Source organism: Eschrichtius robustus, chromosome 13 (assembly GCF_028021215.1).
Source record: "Eschrichtius robustus isolate mEscRob2 chromosome 13, mEscRob2.pri, whole genome shotgun sequence".
Lineage (NCBI taxonomy): Eukaryota > Metazoa > Chordata > Mammalia > Artiodactyla > Eschrichtiidae > Eschrichtius > Eschrichtius robustus.
This window is the reverse complement of record NC_090836.1, coordinates 1,126,098-1,149,243: the sequence shown is the minus strand read 5'-3', so window position 1 is coordinate 1,149,243 and position 23,146 is coordinate 1,126,098. Positions and strand designations below refer to the sequence as shown.

The following is a 23,146-nucleotide window of genomic DNA, read 5'->3' as shown; positions in this document are numbered from 1 at the left end:
TTTTACACTTCTAAGTGGTTGGGGGAAAATATCAAAAAAAAGAGGAATAATATCTTGGGACACATGAAAAGTACATGAAATTCAAACATCAGTCTCCATAAGTAACATTTTCTTGGAACACAGCCACAATCCTGCATTTACCTACTGTCTCTGGCAGCTTTGGGGCTGTAGGGCAGAGTCAAACATATGGCTGCAAAGCCTAAAACATCTACTCTCGGACCCTTTGCAGGAAGAGCTTGCTGACCCCAGCTTGAAGGGAGTGGGTCTCCAGAGCCCAGCGCCCCTGTGTTGTCTTCCAAGAACTTACCCATCTGGGAAGGTGCCAGAGGTCGAGGGTCAGGTGCGGGGAGATCCTCCTCCTTTCCCACCTCTTCTTCCCACCTGCCCGTCTCTCACTTTCAAAAGAGAGGGAGGCCTGTCACCAGCCCCGGGGCATAAAAACCTCCTAAGCAAAGGAACAATTCCAAATACCCGAGCCTAGTAAGATTCCGATGACACGTTTTCAAATCAGGAGGGTCCCAAATATTGCTTTACCAAAACTGAAAAGGACTCCATCAAGTTTCCAGCTGCCAAATCATTAAAAATATTTGGTGACACAGGTATTGTCTACTTCCATGCACAAATGTTTTGATCACCACGTCAGCATAGTAAGAGGAGTCGTTTGTTGTCCCAGCTTCATTTTGCTGGGATGTGTTTAGTTCCGCCTTTTGTAATTTCCCCAATGTTTGTAAAAATTTGTATAAATTCAGATTATGCTCTGTAACCAGTATTAAGGAAAGAATCATTGTTTACTTTTCATTGTATATTGATTTTAAACAGATATCTTTTTCATCAAAAAAAAAAAAATTTGGTGACAGATGGCTATGTGATTTTAGGCACATAACTCAGAAGGCGTTCAAAGAATTGAGTAACATGGTTATGACAGAGCTAGTGACATAATTATGTAAACAAGGTTTTTTGAGTTTTACAGTTGAAATATTTAAAATGCTGAATGTCCCATTCTGTGAATAAGCAGTTTTTGTCCACAGATACATGAACTCAGTTGGAGGAAAAGCCATGCATCTCATTAAGAAGTGAAGTTCAAATAACAGTTTGTTATTATGTTTAATGAGGACTTACCAAAACTTGCGTTATAGTTGCACTATTTTGATCACTGACTCCTGATCATCGTCATTGTGAAATGACGGACTTGGCTTCTTCCTGGCTGTTGACCAGAACTTTCTCAGCTCTTGGCCGCCTGGGCCTTTCCGTGGGCAGCGCACAGCAACCGGGAAAGGGTTGAGCAACCCCAAGTCCGGGTCTTTCATAGCCTAATCTTGTCAGTGACATCCCATTGTCTTTTGTCTCATCCTACTCATATTCTATTGCTGGAAACAGGTCACTAGGCCCAGTGCACACTCAAGGGAGGGAGATACAGAAGAAGGCAAATACTAGGAGGTGGGATGGGGTGGGGGACATCTCAGAAGCTGCCTACTCCAAATGTCAAATTTTAGTAATTATAGCCTCTACATCTGTTTACACTTAGGATGAAAATTTTCGGGTGTCATCTTAAAAATGTATGGAAGGATGCAGAGTTTTCCAAAATTCTTTTACAATAAACAAGTAAAAGTGTTTGGAGACGGCGGAGCTCCAGGCCTCATGCAGCTGGGTCCTGTCGGGCAGTGGGAGGTCAGGGGTCTGCCAACAGCGGGCAAAGGGCAAAGGGTGAGGGGTGCTTTGGACAGCGAAAAGATCCACCTCCCCAGACCTGGGAGGCCTGTCTACATTACAAGGGCTAAGCACGTCTGGGTGCACGGGTGTCGCGGGCCAGCAGAGGCGGTCAGTTGTCAGGGAAGGAAATGCAGACGACGCTGGGCTTAGGATGAAGGAAGGAAAAGAATGAAAAGTGCATTTCCGGGAGGCACACTTGTCAGCAGCGTGTAGGATAAAACGGGAGGGCAAGGCCTGGGACAGGGGGTGGCGGGGACCCAAGAAGGGGGCCGCCCAGGGGGCTGGGGGTCTTGGAAGGCCGGGGAGGAGGGTCTTAGTCCGCAGGCTCCAAAGGCACGCTCCTCTGGACCGGAGACTGAAAAGAGGTGATCAGCCAGGCGGACCCTCAGCAGACGTGGGGCGGGTCTCTGGCGAACGCGCAGGCTCAGCGCTAGGGGCACAGACGGCCGAGGGCAAGGGAGGTCCAGAGCCCGCGCAGCTGCGTGGGGACCAGCGCTCCCACCGCCTCGGGGGGCCAGCGTCGTCGGAGCGCGGAGTTGTCCAGACCTCGAGAAGGAGGAGGGCAAGCCAGGAAAGCAAAATCTGGGTAAGAGGGTGAGAATACAGAGAGACAGGGACTGAGAAAAAGGACTTCCTTTGACGAAGAAAAAGAAGAGAGTAAGACCGGGGTCGAGAGCTAGGGGAAGATATTAAGATAGAGTTTTACAGCCTGACGGTAAGAGCAGGGATAAAATATGGCAGCGAGCTGAGCTGGAGCGCAGGAAACGCTGACCTGCGGCTCGCGGCGCAGGCGGGGCTAAACGAGCTCGGGGAGGAGCTCGGGGAGGAGCCCGGGAGGAGCGCGGGGAGGAGCGCGCACCTGGGACGCACGTCGGGGAGGAACCCGCGGAAGGACTGTCCTGGCCCGAGCCCTTCCCTCTGCGCGGCCCGCCCGGGGCAGGGCTGGAAGCCGGAAGCGGACGCGAGGGAGCTAACTCGGGACTCAGACGAGTGGAAGCCAGGGGCGCGCCCTCGCTGCGCCCCCAGCCCGGGCGCGAGCCCTCCGCGAAGGCCGGGGCCATGGGGGCTCCGCGCCGCCGGCCGCGCGCGTCCCAGGGGTCCCCGCCGGTGCCGTCGCTCCTGCTTCTCCTCCTGCTCCTGTGCGCCCCGGGCCTGGGTCGCGCCTCCCCGAGGCTCTTGGACCACCCGGCGCCCGTGTGCACCCAGCAGGTGAGACCCCGACGCATCCCGGGGGGCGGGGGCCGAGGGCCGGGGGCGCGGGGTTGCCGAGTGACTGGAGGTCCGCGCGGGGTCTCGGGGGCTCCGAGGCTTGGGCACAGAGCGGGCCGCCGTGGGGAGGACTCCCGGAGAGGCGGGAGTTGCTATGCGGACCCGGGAAGACACGGAGTTTGCTGGGAAAGATCGCGCAGCGCCGGTTGCACAACCTGGGCCGGCGTCCCAGCGCTGGGGGGGGAGGGGGCGGGGGGCGCCTCCGCGGGGGGCCCACACTTGAGGAGGGACTCGGAGGAGGGGCGACCCGCCGGAGGCGGGTCGCGCTGGTTAATAAAGGGTGGGGAGGGGCCTACGGAGGGCGAGGCGGAAGCAGACCCGGTTCCAGCCCGGGTCTTGGAACCCTCCTCCGCCGGAGACCGCGCCTCGGGGATCCCGCGACCGCAGCGCCTGGCGCACGGGTCCCGGGGCTGCGGCGGCAGCTTCCGGGGAGAGTTGTGAGGGCAGAGCGATGACCCCTCCGGCGCGAGCCCTGGGGACCGCGCGAACCCTCAGGACGCCGCCCCTGCGGCCGCCACCACCCGGGTCTGGGGTCCCGCTGGTCTGTATCCGCCGGGCAGCTGCTCCGCTGTGCCCACAGGAAGCGACACACCCACCGCCGGGTAGTGGCCTTGGGGTGGAAGCCTGGCTTAAGAGAAAAGAGACAGACACTGTTGCGCGCGCGCACACACACACACACACACACACACACACACACACACACTCCGTCCTTCCCCCTCCGCTCCTCTTGTTTTCCTCGGCCCACTCCCCTCTGCCACTGGCGCTAAGAAATAACCCTCAGTATCTGAGTCAGAGGATGTGAAACAACCGAAGCGGTATTTCTCCTGACCTAATTTTGTCGAGGATTCACCACAAGAGGGTGGAGGAGGGTCAGCGACTGTTTAACAGAGACTTTTCTTTTAACGTGAATGATTTGGGGACCGTCCTTGTGACTCCCACTCCTGGGCAAAGCGTGGGACCCGCTCAGCAGGTCCTTCGCTTGGACTCGGTTCATTTCTCGATGGCCACTTGCCAGGTGCCTGCAACATACAAGGTCCTGAAACGACAGAGACACACTCCCTGATGACCGGAGGGGTGGTGAATCACCCAGGAGCCTGCAGTGAGTGCTCTCTGTGCAGCCAGTGAGTGTACAGAATTCCAGGGAAAAGAGAAACTCCTGCAGCCTAGGGTGTTCTTTGAGGCAGAGAAGACACTTGGGCGGCCCTCCAAGACAGAGGTCTGGAGCGTTCCAGGAGGTGGAAAGCGCTGAGCCAAGGCCCATGGGTGGGCAGGATGAGGACTGGGGGGTCTGAGTGGCAGGAAAGTGAGAGAAGCATCGGGAAATAAGGGAGGGGCTCCCCTGAGCTGTGCTGAAAGGGCTTGACCTCAGTTGCTCAGCGGGAACAGGGGCTCGGCCTGATGGGGGTGTGGGGTTAGCAGAGAGGGATCCCCTGGCAGATTCGTCTGCATCCCCCGGGCTCTGCCTTCCCGCCCCCGCCGTACACCTGGCCACAGACACACGCCCCCCACGGCCCGCGGCTGCCCTGAAAAGAGAGGAGCAACGCCCTCCAGATTTCTCTCCCTCCGCTGGCGCTTCAGTGGATAGAGCACCACGTAGTGTCAGGGGAAGCCCACACTTGACCCCGGAGGACCTGGGTTTGCATCCTGACTTCACCACCTACAGCCCAGTGCTGCAAGCGCGGGACATGGGGGCTGACAGTTGATTGTGGACCGAAAGGATGAAGGGGAGGGTGGGCAGATGAATGACGAAGCCAGCTCTGCCCACGAAGCAGTGACAGGCGGAGACCAAGCAAGGTTGGTTCTGGTTGCTTGGATTTAGCGCCTCAAAACCCAGGGGACTCTGAGTGCCCCCCCCCATCTGATCCTTACTGGAGAAACTGTGTTTCCCTGGGGGACCCTTCCCACCTGGGCCTTCTCAGCTTCCCATGACCATGACCGCCAGCCCAGAAGAAAGCCCGCAACTTGGAGCTGGTCGGTGGGAGTGTTAACGCAGAAGTTTCTAGGCAGGATGTGTGTTCCTTACAAATTCTTCTTTTCCCCAAGCACTTGCAGCTCTGACTGGGGGTGGAACAGCCGTGGGTTTAACCCCATCTTCTGGTCGCCAGAGCTTTCGACCGTGCCCCTCCCCGAGTGTCAAGTTGTGTCGTGTGGGCACCGGGCAGTCAGGGCTGCGGCCAGTGCTGGCAGCATCACGGCGGAGTCCATGGGCTCCTCCGCTGGCTGCCAGCCTCTGTCTGAGATGTGACGGACAGCACATAGCATCAGCAGCAGGAGGGGACGTGGCTGAGGCAGGCCTGGGCCTTGGGTGGAGCTTCTCTCTCAGCTGCCCTGCAGCCCTGGCCAGTCCCTCCACCGCCGTGACCCAGCGTTCCCGGCCATTCAGGGATGGCTCTCGCCTCACGGGATCGTGGGGAGAGCACATAACACGCTGGGCGGACCAGGGGCTTGTGCGCTGGGTGTGCTGGGGCATGAACAGTGACCTGCAGCTTCATGCAGCCTCTGTGCCGGGGGTGACAGGCATACCTTCATTCAGAGCTCCCGACGGGCTGCCGGGCCGGCACCATTCACCTGTCTCGGAGACGTTAGGCGGCCGGCCAAGGTGGACCAAAGCAGAGCTGTGTGTGACCGCCCAGCCCTCTTCTCTTTATTTACCAGGCTCTTGTTGATGTCCGTGGAATTGTCTGAGTCCTTCCTTGTAATCTTCACCACCGCGGATGGAGAGGGTGGGCCCACCTGTTGTGAGCGCCCCTTTTTATGTAGAGGCCGCGTGGCTGTAATTAAGAGCGGGGTTCTGGAGCCAAACTGCACGGGTTTGAGTGTCAGCTCTGTGGAGCCTTGGGCCACTTAGCTGACCTCCCTGTGCCTCAGTTTTTTCATGAGTAAAAAGGGGATGATGGTACTGACCTCATAGGACCGTCGTTAAGATTAAATGAGACGTGCGTACAAAGTGTTAGCGTGATGCCTGGCACAGAAGGAGAGCTCGGTGAACACTGGCCACTGCCGTCATCTTCATCACCGTGGGCATCCCCTCTTGGGTTTCTGCAGGAGGCCCTGACGTAGTGCTGTTCACAAGCTCATAAATAATGTTCTGATCCTACTGCTTTTTGAAATGGGCATTTGAAACAAAGAAATGAGGGGTGATTTTTTGGAAGGGAATAAAGCAGGATCTGTCCTGGTGGTATCCAGAGAAGATCCTGAATGCATTTTTTTACACGATTGAAAACATTACATTAATGTAAATTCCTCATAGAAATTAAATTATAAGAAGAAAAAGTCTGCTGTGCCTTCCCCTAAACAAATTCATGTTTTCATTTGTCTGTCTCACATTTTAATCCTTTCCTTTGTTTGGAGTAATGTCATAGATGAAATTCTACCTTTTAATTAACTCTTATCAAGGTGATATATGGTGATCCTTTTAAAATGGTACAAAGATGTTTAAAACAAAACCCAGCAGGTCCCTGCACCCCCCCACAACCCCTAAAACAGTTCCCCAAAGAGGATCACTTATACTACTTCTAGTTATTTCTTCTGGCATTTGCCTCCATACTTCTAAATGTACTTATATTGTTATTCTTCATTTGTCAGTTTTAGATATTACCTACTGACTTATAATAGATGAAAATTTAAATTTCTTACATTACCTCCTCCCACTGCTTCCCCTCCCAGTCTTCCCATTGTGGTTCTATCAGTGGTCAGTGTTTTTTTGTTTGTCTGTTTTATTTGGTTGCACTGGGTCTTACGGGTCTTAGTTTCGGCAGGCGGGCTCCTTAGTTGTGAGTCACCAGCTCCTTAGTTGTGGCACGCAGGCTCCTTAGTTGTGGCATGCAAACTTTTAGTTGCGGCATGCATGTGGGATCTAGTTCCCTGACCAGGGATTGAACCTGGGCCCCCTGCATTGGGAGCGTGGAGTCTTAGCCACTGTGCCACCAAGGAAGTCCCAATGGTCAGTGTTTATACTATGACAAATGCTAATCTTCACTGCTGAGGCAAGTACATGTGCTTTGGTTGTATTTCTTTTCTGGTATAATTTCTCTTTCCTCCTGGAGATGATAATTCCTTTCATTCTTCACTTCCGTAATTTTCCATGTAACTAATGTTCGTTTTCCTCTATGAGATTTTGTCATATGTGTTTGTCATATGTCAGATATTCAGATATTTGTCATATGTCACATATTCCATCAGTTTCATTCTGTATTCTCCAACCCCAGCCTGGACCGATGACTCCCCAGGCCTGCGGCAGTGGGTCAATCTTCCTTCTCAGAGGTTAACTCCCTCGTTTTGCTGGAGCATATCCCGCAGTTTCCTAAGAAAAAGTGTGAGGGTGTGAGAGGTATAGATAGATGAATCGATTTTTTTTTTTAAGTCTTTATGTGTCTGAAAATGTCTTTATTCTCCCCCTCACACTTTTTTGATAGTTTGGCTGGGTATAAAAATCGCAGGTTAAAGATACTTTTCCCTCAGGATTTTTAAGGCACTGCTTTGCTGCCTTCCAGCCCACAGCACAGATGCTAAGAAAGCCGATGCCACTCTGATTCCTCTCTGTGTGTTGCCTATTTTTTTTCTCTCTGTAAACATTATGATTTTCTTTTCACTCCTGGTATTCCAGAAGTCTCATGATGGGCCTTGGTCTAGGTCTTTTTTTCATTTGCTGTGAAGGCCATTCAGTGGACCTTTTTAATATGGAAATAATCAGTTCTAGAATTTCTTTTTCTTTTCTTTTTAATTTCTTCCCTCTATTTTCTGTGTAGTCTTCTTCTGGAAATCTAGTTAATCATATCTTATCATTCCTGAATTGATTCTCTAAATATTCATATATTGTTTCTCCTGTTTCTGTTTGTATTTGTTCTACTTTTGGAGAAATTTCCTGAATTTTGTAGCCCAGTCCTTCTGTGGAATTTTTTATTTTCAAGATTCGTTTTTATTCTCTGCTTGCTCATTTTTCCACAGTACCCTGTCCTTCTCATGTGGATGAAGTGTCCTCTCTTATTTCTTTGAAACTGTTATATTTTGTTTGTTTTAATTTTATCCTGTTCCCAGCATTGTCTTATTTCCGCCAAGAGCTTTTTTTTTTTTTTTTTAATTTGGGGGGTTTTAACCTATTTTTCATACAGGAAATCCTTCTTAAATATCTGGTACCCTTTGGCTGTCTGAGAATATTTCAAGACTGAGGTCCTAAAAGCTGACTGGATGCCCTGTGTAGATGGGCGTTTTGATCTCTGAACTTACTGTAAGGGTCAGGCTGGTGGTGAACGTGGCCTGTCTGTTGGGCAACTCTCAGATGTCGAAATCCAGAGGTCTTTTCTCTGGGCTTGGCTGCCAGCATTCTTTTTTTTTTTTTTTTGGCTGTGCTGGGTCTTCATTGTGGCACCTCTGGTTGTGGTGCACAGGCTTCTCTAGTTGCGGCACTCGGGCTCAGTAGCGGCATGCGGGCTTAGTTGCGGTATGTGGGATCTTAGTTCCCCGAGCAGGGATCGAACCCAGGCCCCCATGCATTGGGAGTGTGGAGTCTTAACCACTGGACCACCAGGGAAGTCCCCATGCCAGCATTCTGAGATCAGGGCAGGGAAAGAGGCTAAGGTGCCTCCCAGCTCCTAAAGGTACTCAGAAAATTCCAGTTCCATTTGCCATGTGCTATGCCCACTTCTCACCCTGTGTCTCCTCAGTTGACGGGAGAGAAGTGCGGTCCCCCCCGAGAGTGTCCCTCAAAGAGAGAGGGAGGGTGCCTGCGTTTCATTCTTGAGAATGAGCCCGGGGACGCCAGAGCCCAGCTTGTGGATTCAAGTTCTTTCTTGTCTGTAATTACCTGCCTCTCTTTTCCGCAGGGGCTGAACTGCATAGTCAAGAACAGTAAGTCATCGGTTTTTGTTTTTCTCATGTTGCCGCGATGAAGCGCTGACCCCGTGCTGAGCTGACGAGGGTCCCAGCCCCCCAGCGAGGACCCCTGAGATTTGGGGCCGCACCTGCACCTCCATCAAGGACGTTCATCGCACAGCAGTCAGGATGGGAGGCGCAGGCCTGTCATTAGGATTTTCTCTGGGGTGCTGCCCTGGTGAATCTGTAATACGACTCTTTTGCCAGAGCTGTCACCGTGAAGTGGGCGACATCTGGGGTGGGACCTTGTTTTGTGTTTTAATTCAAGGAGGAGGCGCACAGTTCAAGTGTCTGTGCTCATTAGGGACCCCTGCACGTAACAATAGAGCAGCTCTTATAGTTGCCCCACTCTCCTGCCCCACTTCCAGCCACTGCTTCCTCTCAAAGCCAAGGGCATGCTTTGTCATCTCTCCTAAGGTGCCCTTTAGACATCAGAGCTTTGCCGTGACCCCAGACAGGCATCAGGAAAGCGAGCAGGGCTGGGCAGCTGAGAGCACAGCCGCGGTCTCAGGGTCACGGCCTGACCGTGAAGGCCTGGGTCCCTGGACCCCCGCGAGGTGTCTTCTTTGGTCTGCATCTTTGGTTTCTTGCAGAGCCTGCAAGCCTCTGATTTCTGCCTTTCCTGGCCCCCAGGTACCTGCCTGGACGACACCTGGATCCACCCTCGAAACCTGACCCCCTCGTCCCCCAAAGACGTTCAGACCCAGCTGTGCTTTGCCCGCACTCAGCAAGGACAGCTGCTCCCCGTGGTTCACATCGAGTGGACGCTTCAGACAGATGGTGAGCGGGCATCTGGAAGTGCTGCCCACCTCCGGGTGAACGCACAGATTGGACCACCCGGCCCTCCCCCCAGACTCAGAACTGGGCTCCCAGCCCTGTGCTCAGACACGAGGGGCCATTTAGTGAGAGGACCCATCGTTTCAGGCAGTGAGTCCTTTTTCAGTGTTTTGATGTTAACCCACCATCCTTCAAGGAAGGCCTTTCTTCAGCCTAAAATCTTCATCACCCTGGAAAAGGCGTCAGGTCGTGAATTATCTGACTGCAGGGCTGGCCCTCCTGACAGCAGTGCCCCAACCTCTCAGGGGTGGATCTGTGCACAGAACTGGGAAGACGGGGTGACCACAGCCTCCAGACCTGTGGACGGCCTGGGGGAGTCCTCTTCCTGAGGCTCCAGCCCCGCTGGCTGCTGCGTCCTCTTCAAGTTCAGGGACGCCCCTTTGACACCCACACCGTGTCGCCAATGCCCTAGCCACCAATTTGCAAAGCTTTCGCTTCTAGCCCTGGGTAAAGTGTTGCTGTCCGTGTCCAGCAGGGGTAGCTGTCCACGAGGCAGTGGCTAATCCAGCCCAAAGGGAGCTGGAAGGAGCGGAAGCGGAGGGTGGGTAAGACAGGCAAGCGTCCCAGACGGGACGTGGCCCCCCCACCCCGGCGGTTAGTCATCCTTGCTCTGCAGCTGCAGCCCCTCTCCTCCCTCTGCCCTGCAGCCAGCATCCTCTACCTGGAGGGGGCGGAACTGTCCGTCCTGCAGCTGAACACCAACGAACGTCTGTGTGTCAAGTTTGAGTTTCTGTCCACACTGAAGCATCATCATAAGCGGGTAAGACTCCAGCCGGGGCGGGGGGTGGGGGGGGGAGGGCGGGGATGGTGGTGACCGTGGGGAGCAGGACATGCACGTGCGCGCACACACACACACACACACACCCCGCTCTTCCTTCCGACCTTACGTTGCTGCTCACTGTTGCGGCTCCGCGACCTACGCCTGCCGTCCTGCCCTGTACCTGGGTCAGCCCGGGGCCTCCAGGAGGAGAGGCTCTGCCCAGACCAGAGCTGCCGTGGTTTCTGCTGCAGTTGCTGCTCCTTTTGCTGCTCAGAGCCGGAAGTGGCTTCTCTTTGAGTTTGGTTAAAGCACTGATGCTCAGCGCGTGGTCCCAGGGCCAGCAGCATGACCTGAGAGCTGTTAGAAATGCAGGTTCTAGGGCCCCACCCAGACTCCCTGAATCAGAGGCTGGGGGTGTTTAAACAGCAGCAGTTGGTGGTGACAAGCCATCCAGGTGGTCGTGACCCAGGCTCATCTGAACACTGCTGCTTTACCTCTGAAAAGTGGCCACTGGCAGGGCTCCCACAAACACAAGCAGCAAAGACAGATCCCCTGTCCCGTGTTTAGTGGGGACCCACAAACTACTGCTGGAGGATGGTGAGGACCAGGGACCCCGACGTGGTCCACCAGGGAAGTTGGAGTCAGTGTGTGTCACCTGCACCATCCAGAAAATGTTTGCACAACAAAGATGCTGTCAGGCCTGGGCAGGTGCGGGGGGCGGGGACCTCATAGCCCTCTCGCTGCACTTTTGTGCTCCAGGACATTCTCAAGAGATCCCTGGCTTTCCCATTTAAGGAGGCAGAGTCACTTAACAAGTAGTTTTTAGCTGCCCGTTGTGTGCTCTGGAGTTGGAGAGGGCCGATGGGGGAGGGGGCTCTTTCGTCTTTCCCCAAATTCTCTTGCTTTTGGCCCCCACTGTCTCCTGATGAGGCCAGATCTAGGTTTTTTAAAATAGGCAAGAAAGGGACTTCCCTGGTGGCGTAGTGGTTAAGAATCCGCCTGCCAATGCAGGGGACACGGGTTCGAGCCCTGGTCCGGGAAGATCCCACATGCCGCGGAGCAGCTAAGCCCATGTGCCACAACTACTGAGCCTGCGCTCTAGAGCCTGCGAGCCACAACTGCTGAGCCCACATGCCACAACTACTGAAGCCCACGCGCCTAGAGCCCGTGCTCTGCAACAAGAGAAGCCACTGCAATGAGAAGCCCGTGCCCCGCAACCACGAGTAGCCCCCGCTCGCCGCAACTAGAGGAAGCCCGTACGCAGCAACAAAGACCCAACGCAGCCAAAAATAAAATAAATTAATTAATAAAAAATAATAATAATAAGCAAGAAATACCAGAAGAAACAAAGAACAGAGAAACAGATGCTTCCGATTTGGGAGCTTGCTGTAGTGGATGTTTTCTCCCTCTTTTGACTGATCCTTTGGGGGTGGATGGGGTGGACTTTGGGCCCAGGTGGGTGAGAGCCATGACCTGTTTGCCCTCTCCTTCTCCCATCTCCTAGTGGCGTTTTGCCTTCAGCCACTTCGTGGTGGAACCTGGCCAGGAGTACGAGGTGACCGTCCACCACCTGCCTAAGCCCATCCCTGACGGGGACCCAAACCACCAGTCCAGAAACTTCCTGGTGCCCGGTAAGAGCGCCCTCCCCAGCCTTCCCTTCACCCCTCGCTCTGCAGTCAGCCTGTGGGGTGGGACCCACGGGACAAACAGGTGCAGGGCCAGGTTCTTTGCTGAGTGGCCGCAGCCTCCACTCCCTGAAGGCGGAGCCCGTTCTTGCGACACAAACAGTGAGTGTTGGTCCACGACCCCAGGAGCTTCACGGGACCCGGAGTCCCTCCGTGTGGCTGAAGACGCACGTTTCCTGCCCAGAACGTGTCAGGAACACAAGCCAGGCCCAGGAGAGCTGTGGCCCTGCTCCCAGCCCCGCCCCAGCTCTCAGTTCCTTGTTCTTCCCCCACATCCCAACTGCATTTATCCCACGCCTTCCTTCCCGTCTTGCCACTACTCCCTCCTCCCGGGAGGCCTGGCGGGCTCATCTTACAAAGCGTCATTTGATGTGTGTGCACCTCTGGGGTGCATCTCTGTTCTCGCCAGCGTCTCTGCCACTGCCTGCCTTTCTCACTGTTCAGAGCCAAGCACACCTAGACGCCCAGCCCCTTGAGGACAGGGCCTGGACCCCGCACCCGCCTGTGCAGCCTCCAGACCCTCACAAATGGCCCTGCGTGTGGGAGGTGATCGGGAAATGCTTGTTGAAGCCTTCATCTCCAGAGCACCCCCTGCTCACACATGTGCACACATGCATACTCATATACGTGCACATGCACACAGATGCACACGCACACACACGTGCGCACACGATCTGTTCACCCGGCTTTCTTGCCCCTCGTGTCACTCCCTGCTCCCTGACATTCCATCATCTTGACATATTCGTGACGTGATATTACGCTATTTGCTTTTACGGTCTCTCCTGCTGGAACGTCATCCTCGGAGGGCAGGGACTTTGTCTCACCGCTGTATCTCCAGGGCCTAACACAGGGCCTGGCACACATTGGGGGCTCAGCCAGTATTTGTCAAATGAGTAACCCCCCCCTGCCCCCTCCCCTGTCCCTAAAGCGGACTGGCTCAGCCCCTGTCACTTGCAGTGATTCACGCCTCTCACGTGCCTTCTGAAACCAAAGTAAAAAGTTGCAGTCAAGGAAATGGAGGGATCAAGAAGACATCTCCAGAGGAGTGGTCCTCACGGGGTCCCTGGGTCCGCAGCACCACGGAATCACCTGGGAACTTGTCAGAAATGCAGCTTCCCAGGCCCACCCCAGAGGGGCTGAACCCAAGACTACTGTGAGGACATGGGAAAGTTGGGGAAATGCTGCCGTTTGCTGAGGGGGACACAGTCCGTCTCTCCTCAAGGGCAGAGGCGGCTCTGGAGAGGGAGCCCCCGGGGAGAGCGAGCAGGAGTGGACCAGGACCCCTCGGTCCCAGAGCAAGTCCAGGGAGCTTGCACCTGGATCTAGAAGGTTCCTGGAGGGAGGAGGGCTGAGACGGCCAGGGCGGTCCCAGGCCTGTGGGGCCTCTGGCCCATGGCAGTGTCCGTCCTGGGGCGTCTCTGAAGGGCCAGCTTTGAACAGGCTCCCCAGAGGCAGAAGGTTGTTCCCTCTGCTGTCAGAGGCTCTGTAGGAGCCAACTTTCCAAGGGAGGCGCGTTAACGGTTGCACTTTTTCCCGGTCCACAGACTGCGAGGACCCCAGGATGAAGATCACCACGCCCTGCGTGAGCTCAGGTAGCTGTGGCGGGCAGCCTTGTGGGGGGCTTTACCTGGGTGCACACGCACACATGCACACCTGCACGTATGCTCGCCCACCCCCTCACTCCCGGCCACGTCTGTGCCCCCGTGGGACAGGCAGCCTGTGGGACCCCAGCATCACTGTGGAGACCCTCGAGGCCCACCAGCTGCGGCTGAGCTTCACCCCATGGAACGAGTCCACCAAATACCAGATCCTGCTGGACAGCTTTCTACCCGCAGAGAACCGGAGCTGCTTCCAGCGCGTCATGGATCTGACCGTGGTAACCGCTCCCTCTGCCGCTCTCCTAACCCTCCAGCTTGGCTCAGAGACACCTCTCCAAGCCTCGAAGCCCAGGCGCTCAGGCTGTGCTGGAGGGCGTGACCTGGGCTGCCCTTCCCCCTTCCCATGTGTGACTGGAGTGTGGCTGGCCTGTGGCTGGTGTGTGTCTGGAGTGTGACTGGTGTGTAGTTGCTCCGACAGCTGACGGGCACGGCTGTCTCTGCCCTGCACACCCGGCCCTCTGTCCTCCCCTCCCCCACGTTCTCCTGGTCCCCTTTTTTTTAGCTTTGTTAATTCCATTATTGCAAAAAGGATTTGAAGACTTTAAAATGTGGAAATGAAGACAAAGGGAAGTAAAGGTGAGGGAATAAGATGATGCCAGGGTAGGGCCAGTGCAGGACACGCGTGTCTGTCCCCAAGATCCCCAGCGGCCAAAGCCAAGAGGGGCAGCTGGGTGCTGGATGCAGTCCTGAGTCAACACACCCACGGCCCTGGGAAGGGGTCGCTCCTCCCGGAGCGGGACCCGCCAGCCTCTCTCCCCGGCGCCTCCTGGGGGTGCATCCCAGCAGAGGCCAGGGCCTCACTGTCCCTCTACCCTGCAGCCTGCACAGGAGGCCACCCGGCAGTGCTGCAACGTCACGCTCACCCTGCCAGGCTTCAGCTGGTGCTGCCGTCACCACGTGCAGGTGGGGAGTGGGGTGGAGACGGGGTGGGCACAGGTGCAGGTGGGCAGCTCATGCTCCCCAGGGACCCAGCACCGCTACCTCCTGGGATTTCCTGCCCGGCCCCCGGCCTCACCTGGGCAGGGCCCTTTGCCCCCTCCTGCCCAGCAGCTGCGGGGACGTCCTGGAGGGGCCGGCAGGGTCCGAAGTGGGCCCACGTCCCCCCTGCCTTTCCTCCCTGCGCTCTGTCCTCGCAGATCCAGCCCTTCTTCAGCAGCTGCCTCAACGACTGCCTCCGACACTCGGTGGCCGTGCCCTGCCCAGAGGTCCCGCACACCCCAGGTGAGACGCACGGTTGCTGGGGGCACACCCGGGGGGAGGGTGGGTGAAGGTCAGCAGCCCGACCCGAACCCTGACGTGGTCCTGGGGCGGGGACGGCCTTTCGTTAGCTGTGTGGCCTTGGGCAAAGCACTTAACCTTTCAAAACCTCCGTGACTTGAAAAATGGGGATTCTTCTTGTCATAGTTACAGTTAAGGACCATGTAGTGAACAGCGTGCTCTAACGTGTCCATTTCTAATTCTCACAAACTGTGAGTCATAGTACTACCTGCTAAGTACTGTATACTAGGTACTATGCACTGTAGTGCTGTGTGCTACATACTGTGTACTAAGTACTGGGTACTGTGCACCACAGTATAGGTACTGTGTACTATAGAGCTAAGTATATTTTACTGAGTACTGTGTACTAAGTACTATGTGCTGGGTTCTGAGTACTATATACTTTGTACTAAGTGTGTACTGTGTACTAAGTACTGTGTACCTTATACTGAGTGCTGTGTACTAAGTACTGTGCACTATGCACTGTGTACTATGTAACATACACCATGAAGCGGAGACTCCCTTTGCCAGGTTCATAGGTGAGGAAACTGAGGCACAGAGATGTCAGGCACCTTGTCCAAGGTCACACACTGAGGAAGTGGCAGAGCCCCGGTTCTGACCTGAGACCCCAGCGTGCTGCCCACTTCCCGTTCAGAAGCCTCCTGCAGCCAGACACCAGTCAAAAAGCCGTGGGCATTGCACTGGCCTGGACGGAACCCGGCCTCCCGGTGGAGGCGGGTGTCTCCCAGTAGGCCACCAGCTCAGGTGTCCCCTGTAGGTGTGTCGCTAAGTTTAATAACCTGTACCAAGGGCTGGGTGTCGGGCCAGGCCGTCAGCAGGCCCCGGCACGCGGGTGGTGGGTGTGGTGACCGCTGCTAGTAACTGAGAGTCTGTCCCCTGGTTCTCATTGCAGACGCCGTCGAAGGTAAGGCCTACTCCTCCCAGGCTCTGCCGCCTCGGGACACAGAGGTCCCTGCCGTCCTGCAGTGGAGCCAGGCAGAAGGCCTGCACCAGGAGGCGGCCCTGGGTGGCGGGACCACGGCCCGTCTTGGTGTCAGGGAGGACCCCCCGGGGTGGGCGGTGGGTTGAGGACCCCAGGGCTGACACAGCAGAGAGGGCAGCTCAGGGAGGGCAGCGGGCGGGCCCCCGGGGCTGGTGTCGCAGGCCTCCCTGCCGCGCCATCATACTGTTCTCCTGCCACAGACTACGTGCCCCTGTGGGTGTCCAGGTGCATCCCCGGCCTCTCCATCCTGCTGGTGGGTTCCGTCATCCTGCTGGTTGTCTGCATGGCCTGGCGGCTGCCGGGTAAGAGCAGGGGCTGTGGGCCCACCTGGGGCTTCCCCTCTGCCCCGCCCCTCTTCCCATGCCCCTTCTCGCTGCACCAGCTGGGAGACTGCTCACAGCCCCACGCACCCCCGCCCTTCAGCCTGTTAATAAGCATCGGTTCCCTCCGGCTGCGGCCCTCTCTGGCCACGATCTAAGCAGGAGAGAACATGGGTCTTCGGGGTGGGGACTTGGCCTCTCCCTGCCCCTCTACGACCCCGATCTGGGAGGCCGTTTCCCCTGTGGCCACAGCTCATGCTGGGGAAGATCACCAGCCGGGCGCGAGACCTGTCGAGAGGGTCCTTCTGCAGAGGTTCCCTGGGAGGGTCCAGCCGTCCAGGTCTCTGCAGGTGTCGGGAGGCCGTCTGCTTCTCGTGCTGCACGTCTGACCTTTTCCCGAAGTGCCCGCTCCTCGGGGCGAGGGAGGAACTCAGAGTTCTAGGCAGAGGCCCAAAGGGTGGGGCTTGAAATCAAGGTTCCAAACGTACTCCTTGGCCGCATGGCTCTGGTGAGTCAGCCCTGCTCCACGGGGCCCTTCACTTCATCCAGGACGGAGTGGTCACTTAAGCACGCTGGTTTACCTCGTCACCCTCAGGATACCAGCAGGAGGGACTTCCCTGGCGGTTCAGTGCTTAGGTCTCCTCACTCTCATTGCCAAGGGCCTGGCTTCACTCTCTGGTTGGGGAACTAAGATCCCACAAGCCGCCAGGCGCAGCCAAAAAAAAAAAATAACCAGGAGGAGATTTAAGGAGCCCAGTGGCTCTACTTCTGGAGGCATCTCGGAAGACTTTTGCCTCCTGAAAGGACACGTCTGGGGAAGGGGCTTTCCCTGAAGGGGAGCTCTGCTTGGGGATGGCCACTGTTGGGGTGTAACCTCCCAGGCACCATTCTGGGGGTCCCAGCCGTGTCAGTGCTGCAGAATACTTGTGACCCAGCTGGTGGGGTGTACCGGGCACTTCACACACAGACCCATTTCGCAGAGGAGGAAACTGAGTTTCAGAGGCGTTGATACCTCCTGCAGGTCACACAGCGGTCATGGGAGGGACGGTCTCCCTGCAGAGGCCCAGAGCGTCTAAGAAGTGCTGCCTCGACCCCTCCCTTGGTCGGGAGTGGGGCAGAGCTCCCAGCAGGTGCCCCTGTGAGCTGGTCCCTGTTTCTCTTCCAAAAGAGCCATTCTGAGCCATCTTGTAAGATTTGTGCTTCCCGCAAGGACACTTCTGGAGTATTACTTCTGGCATTTCTTTTCCTTTCAGGGTCCCATCACGGAAAATATGAAAACGGCACCAGATGCACAGGTGGGCACCTCCCGGTTTGGGCGGCCTGGGTTTGGGGTGAGTCCGTTCGCAGCGGCCTGGAGGCGCTACGCGGTCAGCTCCTGTCCCTCGGGAGATGGCACCTGCCGGGGACCCACCTCTAGCTCTGAACAGAGGGGACCTCAAACAGCGAGGCTGGGCTTACAGTTGCTCGTCGCTGAACGAGGAGGGGAAGGTAAAGGCACCGTGTTTTGTGAAAAGAGGTCCTCCCGAAAGCAGCTGTGTGTATTCCATAAACGGGCCTTTGTGTCTTGTAAGGAAAAAAAGCAATTTTAATTAACATGTAGGCTAAAGGCCAGATAAAAAAGTGAGAGAGAGACTCTTTTCCCCGAAGGCACAGGCTGTTTTGCAGGCAGCCGGCACAGGCAAGGCAGCCACCTTGGGCTTATTCTGAGGTCTCAGCTGCATTTTTGGGGCTCGGGAGTCTTCCGGCCAGCTGGGCGGGGCTGTCCCCGGCCTGTGGTGTGTGGTCAGCGCCGACATGCCTGACCCCTCGGCCTGGCTTCCCTTGTTTCCCTCAGACGTCCTGCCCGCTGCCACCAGCCTGAGCCCCCCAGCCTTGAAGCCCAGGAAGGTGTGGATCGTTTACTCGGCCGATCACCCCCTCTACGTGGACGTGGTCCTGAAGTTCGCCCAGTTCCTGCTCACCGTGTGCGGCACCGAAGTGGCCCTCGACCTGCTGGAGGAACAGGCCATCTCGGAGGCGGGGGTCATGGCCTGGGTGGGCCGCCGGAAGCAGGAGGTGGTGGAGGGCAACTCCAAGGTCATCGTCCTGTGCTCCCGAGGCACCCGGGCCAAGTGGCAGGCCATCCTCGGCGGGGAGGACGCCCCCGTCCAGCTTCGCTGTGACTGCGGGAAGCCCGCGGGGGACCTGTTCACGGCGGCCATGAACATGATCCTGCCGGACTTCAAGAGGCCGGCCTGCTTCGGCACCTACATCGTCTGCTACTTCAGTGACATCAGCTGCGAGGCCGACATCCCCGAGCTCTTCAACATCACCTCCTGCTACGCGCTCATGGACAAGTTTGAGGAGGTCTACTTCCGCATCCAGGACCTGGAGATGTTCGGGCCGGGCCGCATGCACCGCGTCGGGGTGCTCACGGCCCAGAACTACCTGCAGAGCCCCGGCGGCCAGCAGCTCCGCGAGGCCGTGCAGCGCTTCCGACGCTGGCAGGCCCAGTGCCCCGACTGGTTCCAGCTCGAGAACCTCTGCTCGGCAGACGACCAGGACCTCCCGTCCCTGGATGAGGAGGCCTTCGAGGAGCCGCCGCCGGGAGGAGGGATCGTCCGGCAGGAGCCGCTGGTGCTGGAACCCGCCTCCCAGGGCAGCCTGCTGGTGGAGCTGCTCCTCGCGGGGGACAGAGGGGGCCCGTCGCGGCTGGAGCCCCAGCCTTGGCCCCAGGAGCAGCCGGCGGCCCAGACGCTCCAGACCACGGTGGTCCCGGTGGACGGGGCCCCTCCGGCACAGGCGGTGGAGCCCGTGCCTCAGGCCGTCAGGAGCGGTGCCGCCAGCCGGCTGGCCCTGGCTGGGGGAGACGAGGCCTTCCCGCTCCTGGGCGGCTGGGGCCCTGGGCGGATCAGCATCCTCTTCCTCCCCGTGCACCCCGAGGACCCGCCCGTCCGCAGCAGCCCCACGGGGCGGCCGGACGGCTCCGTGCTGCCGCCCCCGCAGCAGAGCCCGAGCTGCCAGGACGTGTGCGCGCCCCCTGGGGAGGAGCAGCGGCGGTCGGTGCAGTCGGACCAGGGCTACATCTCCAGGAGCTCCCCGCAGCTCCCGGACGACGACGACGGGGACCGGGGCGGGGGACCGGGCGCGCAGCCGCTGTATCCCGAGGGCCTGGAGAGCCTGCGGCGCCTCCAGCTGCAGCTCTTCCTCCAGGAGCTCCGCAAGAACCCTGGCCTGGAGCCCAAGGGGCCGCCGCGTGGGGCCTCCCCCGCCCAGGGCGGTGAGCACGTGTGTCCGTAGGTGTGCACGTGTGGACGTGTGTATGCTCGTGTGTGAGACGTGTACCTTTAAAATGTAAACACCTTGACTCTGTCCCCTTAACCTTTCTTCCCGTGACCGTCCCCATGAGAATCCACAGCCTGTTCCCAGGAGCTAATGGCAGTGTCCTTGGGTGTCCGTCATGCGTTCCTTCAGCCTTTATTTTGTGCCCGGCATTGCCCTGACCATCAAGGAGCTGCCCGTCCAGTGAGAGGGACGGGGTAGCACGTGGGGTGGGGCGCGAGATGCAGAGGCTGCCAGAAGCTCGCCCGGGGCCGTGAAGTCTGCAGAAGGGGCTCCTGGCCCAGGGAGAAGCTTCTGGAGGAGGACATGTCTGAGCCGAAGGAGCAGCTCGTTTCCCGGGCCAAGGGCCGCAGGCGAGCGGGGCAGGGCTGTAACCGAGCCTGCCGCGGAAGGCGAGGCAGTGGGCGCAGCCCGGGGAGGCCTCGGGGCCAGGCTGGGTGCGGCTGGGGCTCCTTCACCAGGATGAGTTGCTGCCGTCAGGAGGCTGAGGGCCAAACACACCCAGTCATTTTCGGAAAGAGACCAGATAGAAGTGAGGGTCGTGGCCCCTGACGGCATCAGCAGGGCCTGAGCCCACGCGTGGCCTCAGTCAGCGGGAGACCTACGGCCGAGGATTCTTTCGGGGCTGCAGGCTGGGCCCCTGGGCTGCAGCCCCCGAGCTCGGGAAGCACAGGGAGCCCCCAGCCCTGTGCACGTTGGGGTCCCCCCCTGGGATTGAGGGTTCTCTTTGCCTGTACCTGAGTCCTGAACTGGAGCTCCAGGCTCCTGCCCGGAGGAGAGGATTCTGAAGTTCGGTGGGAAATCAGATACCAGGGTGTGCGCACGCACGCGTGTGAAAGAGCTTATCAATGAAAGAATGAATAAATCTGTTAACTCAGGTTAGAATTCCTGGCGGTCGAGTCACACGTTGCTATAGGTCAAGAAGTTCCTAGTGGCAGAGGCCTTTCTCGTGGTGAGATTGTGCCTGGTAGCAGCAGGCCTTCGAGGCCCAGGCCCCGGACGGTGCATAGCTCACAGCCAGTCCGTTGGTAGCACAGGACCAGGTGCGGGAGTGCTATAGACTGGCGTCCGTGTCCCCCCAGATCCTTAGGTTGACACCTAATCCCCAGTGTGATGGTGTTGGGGAGGACCTCTGGGAGGAGGTGAGGGCATGGGTGGGGCCTCGTGGACGGGACGAGTGCCCTTATAGGAGACCCCACAGGGCCCCCTCCCCCTTCTGCCGTGCGAGGACACAGCGAGACGGCCGTCTGTGAAGCAGGAATCTGCCGGCACCTTGACCTTGGACTTCCAGTCTCCAGCACCGTGAGGGGTGTTTCTGTCGTTGATAAGCTGCCCGGTCTGCAGTGTTCCATTACAGCAGCCCGAGGGGACTAAGACGGGGACAGAGGAGCTGAGCCTCCCCATCCACCAGCCTCTGAGGCGCCACCCCTCTGATGATGGAGGTGGGTGTCATTGGGTCCAGGCTCCCACAGGCTTTCTGGGACGGTCCCCCTGCTTCCAGTCAGCGCATGTTCAACGTGCAGAGTGTGGATTCCACAGCTGGAGCCGGGGCTCTGCCTTGTGGCAGGATGGCCAGCCCACGTGGTCCTGGTCCCGGGAGCACACTCTCCATTTGGATCGCCTTCCCCACAGACCTCAGATTCTTGCTTTGCTGGCCTTTGAGGCCAGATGTCCCCAATTGGCATTGTCCACTATGTTCCCTTTATCAGCAGGGCTCCTGCCTTTTTTCCTAACAGCTTTACTGAGATAGGATTCACAGCTCATACAACTCACCATGGACCCTGTACAGTTCCAGGCTTTAGGGGCTCAGAGTTCAGCAACCTTCAGCATAATCAGTTTTGGAACATTTTTCTTACGCCCCCAAAGAAACCCAGCCCCTAATCATCACCCCAACCCCCAACCTCCCGTCGCTAGGCAAGCACTAATCTCCCTTCCGTGGTGTGCCTGTGTGGACATGGCGGGTGTGAACGGAGTTGTGAAGTTCCCCAGGTGCTCAAGCTTGTTCCGCCCCCTCCCCCTCCCCCTCCCCCAGAGCCCCCAGTCTCACACTGGTCTCAGCTGGCCGCAAGTGCTGGAGACTCCATCAGCCTGAATGTGGTGTCAGCTGTTTGCCAAACACCGAGAGCATCAAGTGTCAATAAGGCCAGGCCTCTCTTCTCGTGCTGTTCTGAACCTCGGCTAATAAAATCCTGCCTCACCCAGAGAGGTCCTCCAAGAGCCCATGTCCTGCGGTCTGTGACCGCCACCCCTGGACTCCTCTCCTGGACAGAGTGACAGAAGGGACTCGAGGAGGCAGGAGGACCCCCGGCCACATGACCCTCGTGGATGTCCACGGCTTTTCCTGTAGGAAGACGAGGAATGATTACGTGGGGCTATGGACCTTGCCGGATTCGTTGGTTCTGAATCAGCTTCTCTTTTCTGCTCAGGAAGGTCCTCAGGTTTTGGAGGGTGTTTTGCTCATCACTTAAATATCCACTCAGCAGGTTGAGCTGGGCCTCTGAACGCCGGGTGTGATGGATTTTACTGATTTCCTGCTTACCTTTGAATCAGAAAGAAGGGAGAGTGTGATGCTTACAGAACGAAGGCGGTTTCCATCCTACAGCCTTTGCGCTCCGCGGGGGGCAGTCTCCCCTCCCAGGTAAACAACGGAGGGGCCTTCCTGCGAAGACCTGCCCGGTGAGGGCCCAAGCGTACTGACCAGCCTTGCCTGTCAGAGGAACGGGGAAGGATGGGAGAAGTCTAGTCCAATGCCCCCCATACCCAGGCACCCTTTCCTGGGGGGAGTCACCTTCAGTTCTTCACGCCTAAGTGTGACTCAGCGCCCTGGCTCCTTCCCTTCCTGAGAAGAGAGTCCGCCTGCAGCCTGACTGGGGGCCTGCGGGACTCACAGGATGTGGATCCAGCCCCTGCTCTTAGCCAGAACCTGACATCGAAAGGGAAGCCACATCCGAAGGCTGCCTGCGGCCGACGGACGTGGTTCAGACCCGGATTCCCTTCCTGACCGCAGTGCAGCCTCCAGCAAGTGGCTCCATCCTTCTGGGCTCGGGGCTGGAGGGGAAGCTCCCCAGAGGGGCTGCGAGGACCCGGAGGGGCCGGCCAGCGGAGCACAGGCCGGCTGCAGGGCCAGACTCACCCGACACGACCTCCCCTCTTGAGCAGGCGAGGGGCAGCTCAGCCACGAGAAACGTAGTCAAGGTGGTCACCTTACCGTCCATCCGCACTTAGGGAGAAACGAAGACACGCTCTTTGCTGTTCTGAAACTACTGTATGTGTAAGTTTTGTCCCCATTACGATTGTGATTGTCTTGATGGAAAGGACCGTTTTTGCACATATCGCCCCATTACCGCAGCCTGTGAAGGAGGGGACATCGCTGCTGTCTTATAAGTGAGGGACGGCCCTGGAGGCCAGGTGGTGCCAGCGCCCAGCTGGGGGGCAGGCAGGGCAAGCGAGGCGGG

At 57.6% G+C, this 23,146-nt stretch overlaps 1 protein-coding gene across 3 annotated transcripts; it reads left to right on the top strand.

Annotated features, from left to right (window-relative positions):
* The first annotated feature begins 2,694 nt into the window (after positions 1 to 2,694).
* On the top strand, positions 2,695 to 20,576 carry IL17RA (interleukin 17 receptor A). 3 transcript variants are annotated; one of them, XM_068560831.1, is made up of 13 exons: positions 2,695 to 2,919; positions 8,802 to 8,826; positions 9,484 to 9,630; positions 10,335 to 10,447; positions 11,952 to 12,078; positions 13,677 to 13,724; positions 13,845 to 14,008; positions 14,610 to 14,693; positions 14,927 to 15,011; positions 15,961 to 15,972; positions 16,251 to 16,352; positions 17,624 to 17,665; positions 18,205 to 20,576. In XM_068560831.1, the coding sequence occupies exons 1-13, from the start codon at positions 2,770 to 2,772 to the stop codon at positions 19,647 to 19,649; spliced, it is 2,544 nt and encodes an 847-aa protein (XP_068416932.1). In that variant the 5' UTR covers positions 2,695 to 2,769; the 3' UTR covers positions 19,650 to 20,576. The 3 variants fall into 3 exon arrangements, with proteins under 3 accessions (XP_068416932.1, XP_068416933.1, XP_068416934.1); XM_068560832.1 differs by lacking the exon at positions 14,610 to 14,693; XM_068560833.1 differs by lacking the exon at positions 16,251 to 16,352.
* The last annotated feature ends 2,570 nt before the right edge of the window (positions 20,577 to 23,146 follow it).

Bases quoted from the DNA above. Each gene is read 5' to 3' on its own strand.
- IL17RA (XM_068560831.1), top strand. From the start codon at position 2,770: ATGGGGGCTCCGCGCCGCCGGCCGCGCGCGTCCCAGGGGTCCCCGCCG. The intron at 2,920-8,801 runs GTGAGACCCCGA...TCTTTTCCGCAG, and splicing joins CGCCCGTGTGCACCCAGCAG to GGGCTGAACTGCATAGTCAA. The intron at 16,353-17,623 runs GTAAGAGCAGGG...TTTTCCTTTCAG, and splicing joins CATGGCCTGGCGGCTGCCGG to GGTCCCATCACGGAAAATAT.